Source organism: Barbus barbus (genome assembly GCF_936440315.1).
Source record: "Barbus barbus genome assembly, chromosome: 47".
Lineage (NCBI taxonomy): Eukaryota > Metazoa > Chordata > Actinopteri > Cypriniformes > Cyprinidae > Barbus > Barbus barbus.
The window spans coordinates 15,729,158-15,747,242 of record NC_136725.1 but is presented as its reverse complement, the minus strand read 5'-3'; the positions used below and the strand labels follow the sequence as shown (position 1 = coordinate 15,747,242).

Here is an 18,085-nt window from a genome sequence, read left to right as displayed (position 1 = left end):
CGTCGCCCTCACTTCTCTGTCCTAGCCCTCCTAGGGCTCTATTCTGGATTGGAACCAGCCCACTGTCAAGCATGCCGGCCGTTCCCTAGTCAAGCCCATCGTCCGCCGCTGACGCAAGCCCACCGGCTGCCCTATTCACCCATAACCAAAAGAGGAGGACAAGGAGAAAAAGACTGTTCGTAGCCCTCATCCTCGTCTCTGAATCCACTCCAGTGTCGGCTCCAGCCCCTGAGTCCGCTCCAATGCCGGCTCCAGCCCCAGAGCGCCCTCCAGTGCTGGCTCCTCCAGAACCCATCCAGGCCGGTAGACCCCTAATTTCCCCCAAGGAATTTTTTTTGGGGGGTGGGCTATAGGGGTCTGGCCATAGGGGCTGGCCCGAGGGTCGAGGCCAAGGCCACGGAGGCTGGCCCGCCATGACTCCCGAGACTGCACTATGCTGCCATGTCGTCCCAAGCTCCCTGTTCGGCCATGGCCTCCTGAGCTCCCTGTGCCACCCCGACCGTCTGGACTGCCTGTCCTGCCATGTCCCCCTGAGTCCCCTGGTCAGCCCGATCTGCCATGGCGGCCTGTACTGCCCGTTCTGCCATGGGTCCCGGAATGGCCGTCCTGGGGAAGCCTGTCCTGAGGGGCCTCCAGAGCGCCCACCCCCCCTCCCCATTGGATGTTTTTCTCCCCATGTGCCTTCACCATGATCTAGTTTCTCCCTCGTGTTTGATTGTTCCTTGGTTTCAGGTGTGTTTGATTAATTTCCTCATTTTCTCATGATTACTTAAGCCCGAGTTTCCCTTTGTCTAACGTCCGCTGTTATATGTCTTCCATGTTCCTAGTTAAATGTCTTCCTTGTGTTCCATCGTTTGAAGCCCTGTGGATTGTATCATTAAATTATATTGTGTTCTGAACTACTCCTCGTCTTCTCGTTCCCTGGCTTCTGCGTAACGACAACAAGAGAGCAATAATATGTAAGTGCTGTGGCAAGTCTAAGTTAGCTTAACGCAGTATGCAAGGTTTTTTATATAATAAATAAAAAGATGATAGAATAGAAAAAAAAGTGTTAGAGGGTGAAAAGAATAGAGAATGCTAGTGTTAGAGGGTCATTATTTATAATAAATAAAAAGAAAACAAGAATTTAGACTAGAAATAGAATAGAGAGTGCAAGTAAAAGAGGGTCAAGTGTTTTTCTTTTTATAAATATAATTCATATAATTAAATGTATGCAAATAAAACTTAATTATTCACAGTGTATAAAATATGCTGTAATACCTATATAATAAATTAAAACCATCTTCAGCTAACATTACGTCAGAATTCTTACATTGATAAGAAAAAAAAAAAGATTAATTAATAATAGTATATAAATTATAAAATAAAATAAAATAAAAAATATAACCCCAATAACCTATCCTTGTCCTTTTGATATTTGGAAAAACTACATCTGCCACAGATTTACTGAAGTATTAGTAGATGTGCTTATTGTTCGGTACATCAGGAAGTGATCAGACTGTGGAAAAGTCTGTAACTTTACCATTTAAATAAGTTCAAAAATGCACATAACATTCAAAAGAACTAGCGTATTAACTGTCACTTTCTTAATAGGATTACAGATGCATGCATAAAAGCTGAGGAACTAACAATCAAGCATGCACAAGTAAATACACAGACACAAAAGCAAACCATATCATAATAGGCTTAACTATCAGCTTCCATTATTCAGATAAATTCCTTTACCTATTGTTACTCTTGGCTTTTCCCCATTCATGAAGGCTGCATATCTGGGCATAGTTTCTCTCCAGGTATTTTTTCTTTCTTTCTTTCTCTCTTTTTTTGCTATTGCAGAATGTCTAGCCAAACGTTTTTGGAGTTATTTCAAGTCTAGCCATGTGGACTTTTATGATACTGTTACGACAGATGCATATGTGTGTGTTGCAACAATTTACTAATAATAACAACAATAATAATCTATATATTAGATAGATAGTTAAGTTATAACTCAATAATAACTAATCATAAGGTATAACAGGTTATGTGGCTAGTTTGCAACATATAATCAGTTAAGTAGATATAATGGATATGTTAGTATCTGACAAGTTTTAATGCCCATCTGAGGCTGGTGTCATCCAAAGCAATCATCTTCTTCTTATTTTTACTATTATAAACCATTTTTGCATTCAATGTATTTATTAATCTAAATGAATAATTGTTTCAGCTGTACTTACAACACAGGACTTTGATGCAGGCAGCATGCAGGTTGTTCTCTGCTCTAATGAAGGAGCGCATTCCGATAACAAAGAGATTTCCAAAGCAGGTGATGAAGGCCATAACCCAGACAGACACTCGCAGAACACGGCTGGCTAACAGGTCTTCCACTGATGAAATGCCATCTGTATTAGGTTTACATTTCCGAACATGTGGGGCATAGGAACAGTACTGAAAATCCTTAAAATATCTATTAAAAAAAGGACAGAAATGCACAAATAACACATTACAAGCTCAGCATCCTGCTTATGCAGATTAATAGGCAGACCACATAATGAGATGTACGTACATGTGGGACAAGTTCTTCATTGGAAGAAACATCTTGGTGCTAATATCAGGAATTTCAATGCCCTCCAGACTTCTGTTAAACACACATGAATGTTGTATTTCATGTAACACCTACTAATAGGGTCTTAAAAGACATTCTTTTGAAAAGCAGATCATGCTGTGTTGATACTTACAGAGACTGAAGTTTGACTAGTTGATCGAAGTAGCTGGCATGAATATGGAGTGAAGGATTATGGGATATGTTGCTGCAAACATTCAAATGGAATATGTCAGCCAAAAAATGTTAATTCTAATTATTTCCTGATCAAATTCCAAATCTGTTTTTCTTTAAGCTGTTTTTTTAAAAGGTACAAAAAATGACATGAAAGACTATATCCTAGACTCAAAGTTTTCTGAAGACCATCAATTTTTTGGCATCAATAATGTCAACACACCATATTGATCTAAATGCAGATGTAGGCTATAAATGAGCTTTGGTGAGGCTCTAAGTACAACACTTTTACTGTGCTTTTTTTGGGAGGTTGACAGTTCTCAAAATGTAGACTTATTTGTTCCATGGAAGAAATAACAGCACACAGGCTTTGGAAGGACATGAGGATGAATAAAATGACAGAATTTTTCCTTTTGGGGTGAAATATCCCTTTAAAAAACGGTATTTAATAGTATTGTGGGGCTGTTTATTGCATTGCGTGCACTGACCAATTCAACACTTTAGAAATAAACGATGTGAATGATATGTGCATGACTCACAGTTTCTGTAGATATTGTAAACTCCTGAGAGTGTTTTTAGGAAGATCGGCAATTCTGTTCCAAGACAAATCTCTAAAAAAAATATTAAGAAGGAGAAACAAATACATCATTTAGATAAGTGAAATCCATGTGCATAGAAAGAGATCTCAATTATTATGTCAGTGCATAACATTTAAACAAAGCTACCACTTCACAAAATCACAAGATTTCACATCCCTCCCAGATTATGTGCTGCGGTACTCACAGTTCAACCAAAGATCCAAGAGAATGAAAGGTGTTTTCTGGAAGGATCTTGATTTTATTGTCATGCAGCGATCTGGGCATAAAATTGAGAGAACAAAATTAAAGTTACTTTCCAATGAGACTAAACTACACCATTTTAATTGTTGTGGAAAGCCTCAAAGAACAGCCACTGGCCTGTGAAACAGCCAGATGATAACGAAATCTTACTGCTTTCTGCTGCATTTTCCAACTTATTTTTCCAGCAAGGGCAAGCTGACCCTATTTGCAGAGATGCTCATCTCACCATGAAAGTCTCATTTAAGATATGTCTGACACTTCCCCACATCTATTACAATAGAGAATGGCACGTCTAAATAACAAACTAATAGAGCCTTGAGAAACGTCTGGAAGGAGTATTGTTGTCGGCACCAGAGACATCAGTCTGTCCGCATAACACTGACAGAATCTTATTCACACTGTTTCTAGGAGACATTCTGCTTTCATCTTCAACAGTTTTAGGAGGAACTCGGGACTTTGGCTGCAAAGGAGTAAAATTCACAGATGCTCTCTGAGAAACTGGGATTAGATTCCCCTATTTTTATTCTCAAACTGTAATCAACCAAAAACTAGTCAGCCTGCAAATAAACAACAGCGGTGCAGCTCTATAGCTTTTCTTTGAGTAATAGGCCTATCAGTTGCATCAAACTTCATGGTAAAACTTCATTTTAGGGACCAATACTCACTGTTACTACTAGTTGCTTATTACTATGCATATTACTAGCATATCGGCTGTTTATCAGCACTTATAAAACACATATTAATGCCTTGACCATATTTTCTGCATGACCATATTTCCTACCCCTTGCTATATTAGTAAGCAGCAAATTAGGAATTTGTTCAGGGAAAACTCTTAGTTAATAGTGAATGTGTGTTTCCTATTCTAAAGTGTGTCACCAACTTCATACATTTGACCAAAGCAACATGAGAAGGAGAACATAAAGTCAAAATAAATCATTCAGAATTATCTCAAAAAGGGCTGGCTGATGGAAGCCTGATGAGAAAACAGCCAACATTTTATGCCAAAACTGGAGACATGTTCTTCACAAAAACCCGAAATCTTAGGCCCAGTCCAAACACAAACGTCAACACATTTGAGCAAAGCTAGTTCTCAGTCTGTGATAGACAATGTGAGTTTGCTCTGATATACAACAAAATGGCAGTAATTTACATAAGAAAAGGAGAGGACATTACGTGTATCCAAGTATGGTCTGCCATACTCGGAATGTGTGCTCTGCATTTCTCCCATTCAAGTGCACACACACAGCAGTGAGTAGTGAACAAACACACACACACCGTGAACACACACTCGGAGCTGTGGGCAGCCAATTTGGCTGAGCAGTTGGGGGTTTGTTAATGTGTTGACGTTTGTGTTTGGACTGGGCGTAAGTCACGTGTCAACGTTTCCCCCGCAGGAAAATCGTTTCTTTGATGGGAGAAGGCCGTGGTCTCAAAATTAAAAATGAATGAAGCAACACAACACCAGCAGGGGTCACTCATACTTCATTAAATGAACAACAAACAGTTAATTTTGTTGAAATACATTACACATGGAACAGTTTTGACACTATATTATTGATAGTTTATGTTACTAAGGGTGGTTGCTAAGGGTGTTGTGCAGTGATACCCAGAACCGTTGGATGAAGCTTTATTGTGAATAAAACACAGCTGCTGACCAATTAGAATGGAGGACTGGAACAAACCAATAAATTAATTAATTAATTAATGTCACATTACAAGCAACAGCATTACAATCCATTAAATTGGAGATTTAAGGAGTGTGTTATACTATTATAGATTATTACATTATTATACACACAGGATTACGTTATTCGATTATATTATTTTATCTTTTATTATCATCAGCGCAAACCAGTCTGTAAGAAGTATAACTTAATGTGCAACACTGCAGAAAATGGGTGTTCTCAAATGTATTCTGAATTTCTGATATGGAAAACACTTTCAAATTTAATAAGGTTCTGAGGTTCCCTCCAGGGATGTTTTGCCACATTTCTGCAATTGAAGATGATTGCTGCTCGGTATGGCTGTTTCCTCTTGCCTGAACATCCATCAATTTATCTTCAAGTGAGTGGAGGGGTAAACCGGTTTTGCTTTATTTGTAGTAAAATCATGGTCAATTTTCTTGGCAGTATTTCTTGTGCGTTGGTGCACTTCATTCCAGTGTAGTGACGCGTTGACATGCGACTACTTTGCATAGGCTATTCATATTTTGGCATTGCATACAGTAAAATGATTGTGAATGAAAAATGACACAGAATAGTGACTATCATATTTAATACAGATAAATAAACATTCATTCTAATCTTATTCATCAGATTCCACACACACTTCAGCGTCACTTCACACACTTTCTCAGATTGGTTTATGTTGGATTAAAATTTAAAGTTCTGTCGAGTTTGGAAAGTTCTGTACACAGTAATCATCAGAATATCTCCTTTGCTTGGTGCAAGTAGTCCATTTAGAAGTTAATTTAAAAACTGCATTGTGCAATTTACATGTTTGTATTCAATTTTTTAAGTTGAGTGTTGATTATTATATTTAAAATTAAATAGTAATTAAATTTAAGTTTGGGCTCTGTTGTTAACGGTAACCTTACAGTAATGTAAAAGGTCTCCGTAAAGTCTGCAGACAGACACTCACATGCTGATGACTAACCAAGAAAAAGCATTTCCTTTAAGAGATAATAAGCAGAGGATAAAAAAAAAAAAATTAATTGGCTATTAAATCAAACTCACTGCCATTTTGCCATTATAAATTGTGATACTGGAATCAACATATGTATAGACATCATGTAAAACAATGAAACCAATTAATAAGACATTACAGTGGATTGTGGCTGAGGGTAAATGCAAGTGAAAACACTTACAGCACTGTGAGCTCGGTGCAGGTCTTCATAGTGGAATAATTCAGCGACTCAATGTGGTTCTCAGCAAAGTCCCTGTGAGGAAAGACAAGCCAAGGAAAAGAAAAGGAAAAAAAAAAAAGTAAATTAAAAATTTGTATAAATCCTCACTTCAGGACATGAGAGGAAGATGACATGAACACTGAGGACTGGGAAAACTCATCACACTGCTCTGCCTGCAACAACAACAACAAAAATTTGGTCAAGAGCCACAGGTGCTTGACATGAATAATCAGCTTGCCTCATGAAGGCCCAGGCCAAAATTTTTCATTCAGCGAGCACCTCGTCGAGAGGAGGTGCCTGACTTTGATAGTACCGCTGATAGCATTTCTCTCAGAACTGTCATGCTGGACTAGCAGATGGCAAATTGTCATTCAGTGGTGAGAGTATTGCAGCATGATTGAGCTGCTTGCATAGGTAACGTCAGATATTTACAGTGAACGTAATGATGTCCATTGTCAGTCTCTTTCTGAACTGTCCTCAGAAAAGCTCATTATAAAGGGAGAGACGGCCAAAAATTCACAAATGACACATCTGGCAAAGATACAGGCACTTTGAGAAGAGTTTTTATTGTTAACTCAAGATTTGTGACAGTCAATGGAGTTGTAGTCAGACCTTTTACTAAATAGCACAAGCAGCTGGCCTATAAGTGCACTATAAACGAGTGTTTGACTGACATGTTAAAAAAGAAAACAGTTTGTTTTGTTCGCACTAACCTGAAAAACTGGCAGATCTAGATATTATTTCATCCCCAAAAGCACTCGTTGTATCACCCGGTACCTCGTAAACATGACTTTGTTTCCAAGTAGACTGATAATAAACCTTGTGTGCCCTTACTCCAGGAAGCTGCTTAAAATCTGCCAATCAGATTAAAGCTTGCCAGACAGAGAAAATGCTTTCCAGTTTTGTGTGCAGTATGCATCAGACGGTCAGTAATCTGGTCTGGGGGGGGGCAGTCCGTGGGTGTCCGGTCTAAGGACAATCAGGCTTTAAGGTAATTGTTGACTATAAAACTTGAGCGAACGCATCTTTAAAGCTTTTAAAGGTCTTCTCTGCATGGTTCATCTAAGCAAAGTAACCGCTGACAGCAGCCTAAGCTATATTAAGTGGTTTTACTTGGATAGCTGTGGAAATTCGCTAATGTGCTGATATGATTTATATCGAGTAAGATTTTGTAAATTCAAACCCAGCTTACAATAAAACACAAGAGAGGATTATGATGAGGTATCATTTGCCTGGAGTTCCGAGGCCATCGGCTAAGTGTTTCAGACTCTCTCTGTTTGTCAACTTCAGAATGACCTATTCAAATAAACCAAACAGCCTGATGACTAATATACTAATGGAGAGGCAGGAATAAACATACATACAGAGATCTACAGACACTTACACAGCTTTTAGCAAAAAAAAACAGTAAGAGTACCAAATCTTTCCAAATAAAGGATATGGACTTTAGCACGATTTAACACTAAAAGCTTTAACACTATTAAAGTATTACGAACAAACACTGGAAGTTTAGCATGTTGTTTCAAGAAAATTCGGTGAATTATATTGATTTAATTACAAGTAGGCTTACTGTGATGCCTTATACAATTGCAACCCAGCAGAGCTTTTTTATTTTCTCTAATGAGCCTTTAACATGTTGCATGTGTGCCAGAAAAAAATTCACCCTCTTATGCAGTCCACGACAGTGAATGGTTATCTAAAAGCCATTTTAACCAATTCAACTGTGATGTTAGATCCAAAACATCTTTGAGCCTTATAGTTCTACAAATTATTTATATTTTAGTGTGTACCTCAAATAACATAACGGAGTGTCTATTTACACTAAGTGCAAATAGCCTACCTTGTTGGCAGAGGCTCTTTACATTAACTCTGCCCACCAAAGTGTGATTGGGATAGTCAACACTGAAAAAAAGACATCAGTTTCAGTGGTATAGATGGTAAGGCACATGCTTTTTGATGCGATCAAAGTTCGAACCTGCCTTTTGTCAAACTATTTTCTCCGTTTTCAAATCTCATATTGCATCGGAAAGGCATTTATTTTCAATAAAAATGAAGGAAATAATCAGGGGCGTAAATTTGTGGGGGGGGGGGCAATGTACATAAAATTTCTCAAGAGCAGTTTTTGAAGGGGACATAAATAATACAGCTAAAATTGTACAGATGTATACACAGAGGAAAGCTACTATTAGTGTAGCAGGGAGACTAAGGAGTTATTTTAATGACAAATGTGAGAGCGCATTATTGTAGCTATTTGCACTTAATATCAAATCGTTAAAAAAAATACTGCTATTTTTACTTAGTGTAAATAGTATCAATCGCTAAGAAAATATGCTATTTGCACTTAGTGTAAATAGCATCCATCTCTTACGGGTTGTTGGGGCTTGAAGCTCAATAGAGCACAAAGGAGTCAGGAAGTCAAATGAACAGAGTCTTTTAATAAATCCACACATAAAAATAAAACACAACCTCTTCACACAACGTAAGACAGGACAAAGAAACAAGGGAAAGGCAGGGCTATTAATACAAACCAAACGAGGGACTAATGAGTAAATTAACTAGGAACAGGTGATACAAATGATAATCAGGGAACTAAGGAAAAACTAGGTCAGGGCAGGTAGAACAGAAAACCAAATGAAAACAAACTCAAAACTAAAGAGAGCATACACATGACATCTCGCCCCCCTCCCGGAAGGCACGTCTCGCGCCACAAAATTTTTCTTGGGGTGAATTAGCAATTTTGGGGGGCACTCAAAAGCCAAAAAAGGGAGCTCCTTTGAGCGGACTCTGGGATGAGGACAGGAGCAGAAAACCCTGGGGGTAAAGCCATATCCAGGAGCTCAGAGTTGCATGCTGGAGCGAGTTCTGGGGCTGGAGCCGACACTCTCCTCCTCCGTATTCTTCTCTTCTGAGCCAGCAGAGAGGCCGGCGGGCTTGAGAGAGCCACGGACGGTGGGCTTGAGAGAGTCGTGGACGGCGGTTCTGGGCTGAGGACTATGGTGGAGCTTAGGAGGATACGGCGGTAATTAGGGCTGGGCAGGCGGTTCTAGCCGTTGGTGCGATTTGTGGGGGTTCCTAGTGTGGGGTAAGCTGGTGAAACGCGGCGTGCCTCAGAAGGAACTGGGCAACGAGACTGAAACGTTTCCTTTATTTCTTCAACTTCATAATTTGATCCGTTTAAATAAAGAACAAGATTAATCAGCTCAATCATGGGAAAATCATATACAGGAAGTTCACAGTGGATCGTCTTGCTGTCCAACCACAGCTGAAAGCACGCACCAAGAGCGGAGGAACTAGGTACAGGTGATACAAATGATAATCAGGGAACTAAGGAAAACTAGGGCTGTTTCTCAATACCAAGTTCGCAGAGTCTGGACTTCCGTCCTTTCGAGCTTGGACTTGCCAAGTTCGACTCAGAAGAACGAACTCTCGAGGACGGGAGGACGAACTGAATTCTGGGTTATGGCCCGTATCAAGTCCGCACAAGTCACCTCTCGATGCATCCTCTGTAAAAGGGGCGGATCAAGAACACATCTGGGGATTTGAACTGGACTTGGCTAGATGTGAACTTTGAATTGGAACAGTACTTGGGCAGCGACTGATGACGTTTAACAAGTCCACAAGAACACAAGTACAGACAAGTACGCATATTGAGAAACGGCCTAGGTCAGGGCAGGTAGAATAGAAAACACAATGAAAAACTCAAAACTAAACAGAGCATACACGTGACACTATCGCTATTTGCTAGTGTAAATAGCATCTATAGCTATTTACACTTAGTGCAAATAAACCTCAAGATACATAATTTTGAATTAAATGGAAAAATATATATTTTTTATTTTTCTTTTGACATGTAATCATATATTTAGAAAGGACCCATGCACTACTGATGACAACTACTGGCACAGCGTAAACTACTCTCCACTACTGAATTTTGACAGAAACACATGCTCATACTGATGATCTACTGTTTGTACACTGTTCATATTAGGAAAGGTGTGGATGATTTTATTCTCCACTTTGTGTATGAGGTGAAAAATGGGTCAATAATAGGAGATACTCACAGCCAGCTGAGCAAGGGCATGTGCTGACAGAAACTCGAATCAGGCAGCCACATCAGGGACGTGTTTACCATTGATCTGAAATTAATCAAAAATTAAAATCAACCATTTGAAATGTAAAATGGCAACACAGTCTTGATGTGTAGACTGTCACAGTGAGAAGGTCTTTATTGCGGAAATGTAACAACCCCCGTGCAACACTTCTACATGAGACTGAATCAGTTTCAGAGGAAAAACAATCAAGACTTTCTGCCAAACTAGCTGTGTGCTATTAGGTGTCCTCTGTTTTACAAGCACAATAATCTGGAAATTGTGTTTTAAATTGGTTCTTGTAAAGTGAGTTCTAAATTGTCAACTAATTAATACACTTAAAAAAATTAAAGGATGTCATTAATTTAATCAGAAACTGCAGGAAATAAGACATTAACCTTTAACACAAGCAATACATAATTCATATTATTATGCAAATTTAGAGAACAAATTTTTCTGTACTCATAAATGCAAGACTAATGGAGAGCTTGTTATTCAGTGGACATATGCACAACTAATTTACAAAGCAGTATCTATTTAACAATAAAATCACAAAAAAAAGAGTTTTCAGTTCATATTTATTTTTGTGTGTGCTACTGTCAGGCTGTGGTTAAAACATGACGAAAGGAATATTCAAAATAAAGTATTTTAATTATAAATCCAAGAGCAACATACAGGAAAACGAAGGAGACATCTACCACAACATAACGTTAACGAAACACAAGGGAACGGAGGAAAACACAGGGCTTATAAGCACATGAAACGCAATTCTGGAGAACAGAAACAGGTGAGGAGTAATCACGGATAATTAATGAACACAAGAAAAGGAACCTGACCAAATAAGGAAGAACAGGATGAACTCAAGGTAAAACAAGACAAAAACGTGACATTACTCCCCCCCTCCGTTCCGGGAGGCCATGGTGGAGCATGCAGTCCAGGAAGCCATGGCAGAGCAGGGAGCTCGGGGAGCCATGGCGGGATAGACAGTCCAGGGATCCATGGCGGATCGGGCTCTGTGGCCTTGGCTAAAGGCCTGGCCTCTTCAGCTGGAGCTCTTATAGCCCCCCCCCCAAAAAAAAATTACTTGGGGAGAACCTCGGGTCTATATGTCCTCCCTGGGACCGCAGGGACAGCAGCTCTCTCGGGCTGGATTCAGGGACCAGAACCCACTCTGGGCTAAACTCAGGAACAGGAGCCCTTTCAGGGCTAGGCTTGGAATCTGAGGCTCTCTCTAGGCCGGACATGAGACCAACAGCCCTCCTTGGGCTGAACTTGGTGACAGGGGTAAACTCAGGAACTGCTTCCATCGAGGCAACCAGAGAAGCAAGCGGCTTGGGAATGGCCTCAGTGTCCATGACAGGAGAAGCAGCCTGCTTCTGAAGAACCCCAACAGACAAGACAATACTGACAAGACTGATAAAAATGATTTCTGTGGACAATACGTCAGGGGACATGACTTGACTCTGGTCAGGGGCTAGAGCCTGCACTGGACTCTGGCCAGGACACTGGAGCGAACTCTGGAGCTGAAGTGAGCTGCAGCCGGCCGACCGGAGCAGCTAGCGGGCTTGAGGGAGTCTCGCAGCACTCGTGGCGATCCCGCCAAACTCCCACGCTTAATTTCAGCAGGCTAGGGCGGAATGAAGAGCGGCGACTTCCGCAAAACTTACAAAAACCCAGCGGAAAACAAAACGGGGATAATGGGCTTGCGTTCTGTCAAGGCTGTGGTCATAACGAGTCACACGACGAAAGGAATATTCAAAATAAAGTCTTAATTATAAATCCAAGAGCAACATACAGGAAAATGGAGTAGACATCTACCACAACATAACGTTATAGGGGCTTATAAACATATGAAACGCAATCAGGGAGAACAGAAACAGGTGAGGAGTAGTCACGGATAATTAATGAACACAAGCAAAGGAACATGACCAAATAAGGAAGAACAGGTAGAACTCAGGGCAAAACAAGTCAAAAACGTGAAAGCTACCTTATTCTGTTTTACATTTCTGTCTATTTAGTAGTCCAGTCAAGTACAGAGTGCGTAGTGTTCCGAGCCGATCCTAGACTTCTGGGGGCCCTACGCAAAACAGGGGGGGGGGTTATAGTATGGGATGTGTGCGGTTAGAGTGGTTATGAACGAATGAATCGCATTTGTCCGTGTTCACTCCGTCTCGAATCGCGCTCGCGGAAAGCGCTCAAGAAACAGTGTCTCTTCCGCGGCTCGCTATGCTTTCAACTCGTTTTTTGTGTCTCGAGCAAGAGACTTTACGACATTCACGTTACATGATTTGACAGATTTTTACGTAGAAAGGGCAACAGCGCACCGCATTAAAATAAATGATCATTCATGTGTTCATAACCGCTGGCCAAATTCAAAAGCGAAACTAAAATGAAGCACCCCCTGGTGTTTCGGGGGTCCTACGCAGCTTGTGTATTCTGCGTATAGGGAGAATCGGCTCTGGTAGTGTTACACAAATATGAATGCATCATTGGTCTCAAAGAATGATTTTCTGTAAATACAACCCCCCGCAATCAAAGTTTGTGCATGTAGTGGCATGCAGTGGCTAAAAAAAAACCCATAAACATGTAATAAAGTCACTGGAGTTTTTCAAAAAAATATAGCCCCACAGAAAATAGGTTTTGAGCCTATAGAACACATACAAAGTTACATTTATCAGAAGAGAACATGATAAGAGAGTATAAAGGAGGAGAAAAAAGGGAAAGAATACAATATAAATAAAAACAGTGCGGAGAGGGGGGAAATTAATAAAAAGAGTTGTGATGGAATACATTTAATTTTGACATTTCTGGCACAGCAGTGGAACTAGAAGCCAGAGGATATTTCCAGCATTATTCAAGACATTCTGATGAGGGACTAAGATAATGAATTTCCTACTACTTGTAAAAATGGCAGCACAATGGCCTTCAGGCAACTCACATGTTAAAATCTGAAAAATGTCAAATGTGTTTGCCTTCTTGTGGGTACAGACAGTTCTGTGCTACGGTGAAAAGATCAAAAAGTTGTCTCAGAGATAATTTGTTGCGTCTTGTTGCAGAAACAAAATTGGCTGTGTTTCAGAGTTAGTGAACCTTAGATTGCTTTAGCTGTTACTTGAACAACAAGGTGCCTTTCTGTTGACATTCCCCAGGAAATACGCAATGTACTGCTAAACTCAGAAGTGTCATTTCAAATGGCACTGATTTAGTGCACAGTAACAGACAAACACAAAGTAGGAAAAAAAGACAAAAATTCTCAACTGTAACCTCATAAGACAACGTTCGCTCTTTCTTATCAGATCAGAAACAGGGACGAGATTGATTAGATTTATAATAAAATACTTGTCATTTTCTTCTAAGAGATAACAGCAAGGACAAGCTGATTAAATTAAATGCCACAATTAGAATGACCATAAAATATATTAAAACAGCAAGATACTTACAGAAATGTCAGTGACCTCAGACCAATGAAAGTATCACTGGTGACACTTTTAAGTGGATTGTGATCCAATACGCTGAGAAAAATAAACAATCATACTGAAAAGTCTTTTACAAAATGATAAGCACATAAATACATTGATAGAATGTCAGATTTCAACTGTGTTTTGTTTTTTTTCAGGATAGAAAGAAATATTTTGTTGGCAAATATTCTGTCAGTTAGTGCTTGTTCTAGTACTGCATAAACCTGTTCAGCCTTTGTCTGTGTTTGGCAACCAACAAGCCACCCAAATAATTCTCAGCTACTTTCTGCAAAACCACATTCTATTTTCAGAACTTTCCAGAGCCAAACTGTACTATTCAATGCTATTAATTTAATTAAGAATCTATTTACCAAGGGAGACAGTGCTTCTTCAAAACAACTATATGAGAAAAAAAATAAACTAAATAAAATTTGTAATAAAATATGAATAGAAATACTGAATAAAATAAAAACAGAGATTTGAAACATCAAAATGAAATATTAAAAATGACAAAGTGTAAAACTAAAAATGACAGATACACCAAATATGGCTATTACTGTATAGTTGTAGTTATTACTTTTTGATACAGAAAGAAATAAATGCTTCAAAATGCATGAACTTGATGAGACTTTTAGCAGAAATTTCTTTAAAAGTGCATAAGAATGGCTAACGGATGGTTTACAGTTGATCATGATCTTAACACTGTACCTGCATTTATTTTGTGACTGATATTTGATGCAAAAGACTATGTTTCCTTTACTAGCTCATTATGTGATGCAATACATACTTACAGCCAGTATAATTTGTGTAGATCTCTGAATACACCTGGTCCTAAATAGGTTATGTGGTTTTGGCTGAGAAACCTGCACAAAAGACAACGTTTAATTAGGGACACAGACTTAAAATCGCCAAAAAAACTGTCAAGGTTAAGAAAATTGTCCAAAGAATTTATTTACAGACATAAGAATAAATTGCCCTATTAGGAATCTAAATTAATATGAGCGCTGTAAAACTAAATTCTGTCTCACACTGTGCTGCTTCTGAGATGCTTTTAAATGAACTAAAAACAGATTGGAACATAAACGCAAAGGTAAAACATTATAATTCCTACAAAACCGTGTAAGACATCCTTTATCATCCAGAGTTGACTTTCCCTAATGATGTACAACATCATGTATCTTCATCATCTCGGGATTAGGCTTGTCCTTCATCACTTCTGGAACCAAAATAATATCAGAGCTGCTGAAAAGGAAAGAATTACTATATTCTAGTCAAAAGGAGTTCATTCAAAGCGCCCTTAAAATGAGCCAATCCCCACTTGGCCTCACAAACAGAAAGATCTACAGTCAAAAGATGCCATGGTGCTCCACACCTAAAGCAATAACAGAAGTAGTAACATTGATCATGCCACAATCTCGTGCAAGGGTGGTATATTGTTCAATATTTTAATCAGTGGCACAAAAATGGGGTATGCAATATATGCAGTGCGCCATTTTGCCAAAATCTTTTTGTAAAAATCATCTTTAATAAAATGTTATAAATAATTAAAACCTTAGTTGTTAAAAAATAATGAGTTTTAATGAGTTAAAAAATGTATTAAACGGAGTAGATATCAACCGCTCAGTCTCCGACACATTACTGTCACAAACCACAGAGTCACATGACCAAACTGAATAGAGAAGAGGAACGGTATGGGGCGCAGAAAATAAAAGGCAAAGGGGAAAAGAAAAACAATGCATTAAAGGGTTAGTTCACCCAAAAAGGAAAATTAGTCCATGTTTTACTCACCCTTAAGCCATCCTAGGTGTATATGACGTTCTTCTTTCAGACGAATCCAATCGGAGTTATATTTAAAATTGTCCTGGCTCTTCTAAGCTCTATCATTGCAGTCAGCGGGTGTTTCTGTTACACAGTCCAAAACACATAAAATAAAGCGGCTCCGGGGATGAATAAAGGCCTCATGTAGCAAATCGAGCTTAGAAGAGCCAGGACAATTTTTAATATAACTCCGATTGGATTCGTCTGAAAGAAGAACGTCATATACACATAGGATGGCTTGAGGGTGAGTAAATAACAGGAACATTTTCATTTTGGGGTGAACTAACCCTTTAAAATGAGGACAGCAATGTCTAAGTGAACAAACAGAGACTGGTAAGCATTGTCATTCAACATTTAATGTTGTTGCCTGAGGGCAAAGTTAATAACGGTAATAACAACTAATTCCTGAGTATCTCTATTGCTCCAAAAAAAGGTTACGATATGTTTGTGAATGAATGGGCTTTTGATTTACATTTGAGAGAAACTGAGAAGATGGTTAACAAGGAAGTAAAACTAGTCAGCTTTCGCTGAAAATTGCCATTTTGAATTCAAAATAGGCCATTTGTGTGATTCACATAGATCCGCTGAGTTCTTCAGCACAAAACAATGCTGAACTTTGACTAAAAGACAACCAAATACATAAATTAACGGTGTGTCTTTAAAAGCCCTCTTTTGTGCAGAACTACTTCCTTTCGCCACAGATTCAAATCTAAATTTGACAGTTTAACAGCTGAGCCCAAGCCTCCATTACTAATTTGAAAACATCACTTTAGAGCTAGTAACGAAGGAATGTTGAGTTGGTTCATTGAAAGCTTTTTGTATTACTGTATTAAAAGCTTGCTGTATTATGTAGAGAATTATGAGCAAAGTCTCTTTAAGACAAGTCATGTCACACCTCTCGGGCATGCAAGTGCAGCTCCTATCACTTTGTATGGGGAAACGTCAAATTCTCCCAAACTGTTCACTGAGCTTACGATTAAATTTCATTTTTGAAATCACCAATGAAATCGGACAACAACTGTGTCATGAATGTTGTTTCTTTTGCTCAAATAGCGTTATAAAAAGGTCAGCCATTCAAAACTATACGAGTGACAAGTCTTGGGTATTCTATAGTCTTTGATAATGAGAGATAATATTCCTTTCATCTGTTAAGGCTGATTTTGCTGCTCAGTGCTTTTGTTCACTTTGTCAAGCTGTTGTTGAAGCTAAAATAACTTCCATTTAAAGCATTTTCAATGTAAAAGTCTTTACTGCTGACTCATAAAAACAGTCTCTTGTCGCCATCAAATGGTCGGAACAATCACCACTAACACCCACTGTTTCTAAATACTAAACACAATTATTAAATACAGTTATGTAAAATATTATTTATTGAATAATAATATTTAATAAACAACAACAACAGCCATCATAAAAGTTGCTGGGCAATTCAGTCAAAAGTGCAAACGCAGCGCTCTGGTATACAGCATTGAATTTACATAAACATTAGATTTTGCCATCTATCATCTCTGGAACAAATAATAGATTAATAAGACCAAAGACAACTGTTAGATTTACCCATAACGAATTATATCTCACGTGTAACCACTATAGATATTTCAGAGCCAGCGGTAAATTCCAGAATATCTGGCCGAGGTGAGGTGCTCTCGGGCAGCTTCATGAGCGCAGAACGGCCGCTGACCATCTGGAGCTCACATGTCCGAAAACATCAAAATTTTCAAATAGACGTTATCTTTATTAACAAACTGCATATTTGAACTATAAACAAGTACATTCTCGCCTGAAAACCTCTTGAAACTAAATTCCGTGACACAAAAACAGTAATATTTATAAACTGATACTGGATTTGGGTGTCCGCCATGACACTCACTATAAGTAGTACCGTGATATGATTACAAACTGTGAAACGGCTGTTGGAGTTCTGATATCACTGTAATATCGCACTCTTACCAGCCAATCAGATTCGAGGACCAGAAAGAACTGTTGTTTATATTTATATGTACTCATGATCACACACACTATCTTTTCACGAAGGAGCAGACGCTAATAAAAGTTAATGAAATTGCACTGATCATTAACATCAAAACAGAGTTAATATTTATAAGTTCAAAAAGCTGATCTGAAGTGAAAGAAGAAAAGAGAAGAACTCACAGTTTTTCTAGAGTGAATAGTCCACTGAAGGCACGGCTTGAGACCATCTGAATTATGTTGTTCTGAAGAAATCT

At 38.8% G+C, this 18,085-nt stretch overlaps 1 protein-coding gene across 1 annotated transcript in view; it reads right to left on the bottom strand.

Annotated features, from left to right (window-relative positions):
* LOC306865624 (relaxin receptor 2-like) overlaps positions 1–18,085 on the bottom strand; it is a 51,059-nt gene that overhangs the window by 4,802 nt on the left and 28,172 nt on the right. The window contains exons 6-15 of the mRNA XM_079410345.1: positions 18,012–18,083; positions 14,834–14,905; positions 14,025–14,096; positions 10,558–10,632; positions 6,458–6,529; positions 3,536–3,607; positions 3,292–3,363; positions 2,715–2,786; positions 2,543–2,614; positions 2,214–2,443 (exon numbers count right to left, since the gene is read on the bottom strand). Of these exons, the coding sequence (XP_079266471.1) occupies positions 2,214–2,443; positions 2,543–2,614; positions 2,715–2,786; positions 3,292–3,363; positions 3,536–3,607; positions 6,458–6,529; positions 10,558–10,632; positions 14,025–14,096; positions 14,834–14,905; positions 18,012–18,083 (881 nt within the window). The remainder of the gene's footprint in view (positions 1–2,213; positions 2,444–2,542; positions 2,615–2,714; positions 2,787–3,291; positions 3,364–3,535; positions 3,608–6,457; positions 6,530–10,557; positions 10,633–14,024; positions 14,097–14,833; positions 14,906–18,011; positions 18,084–18,085) is intronic.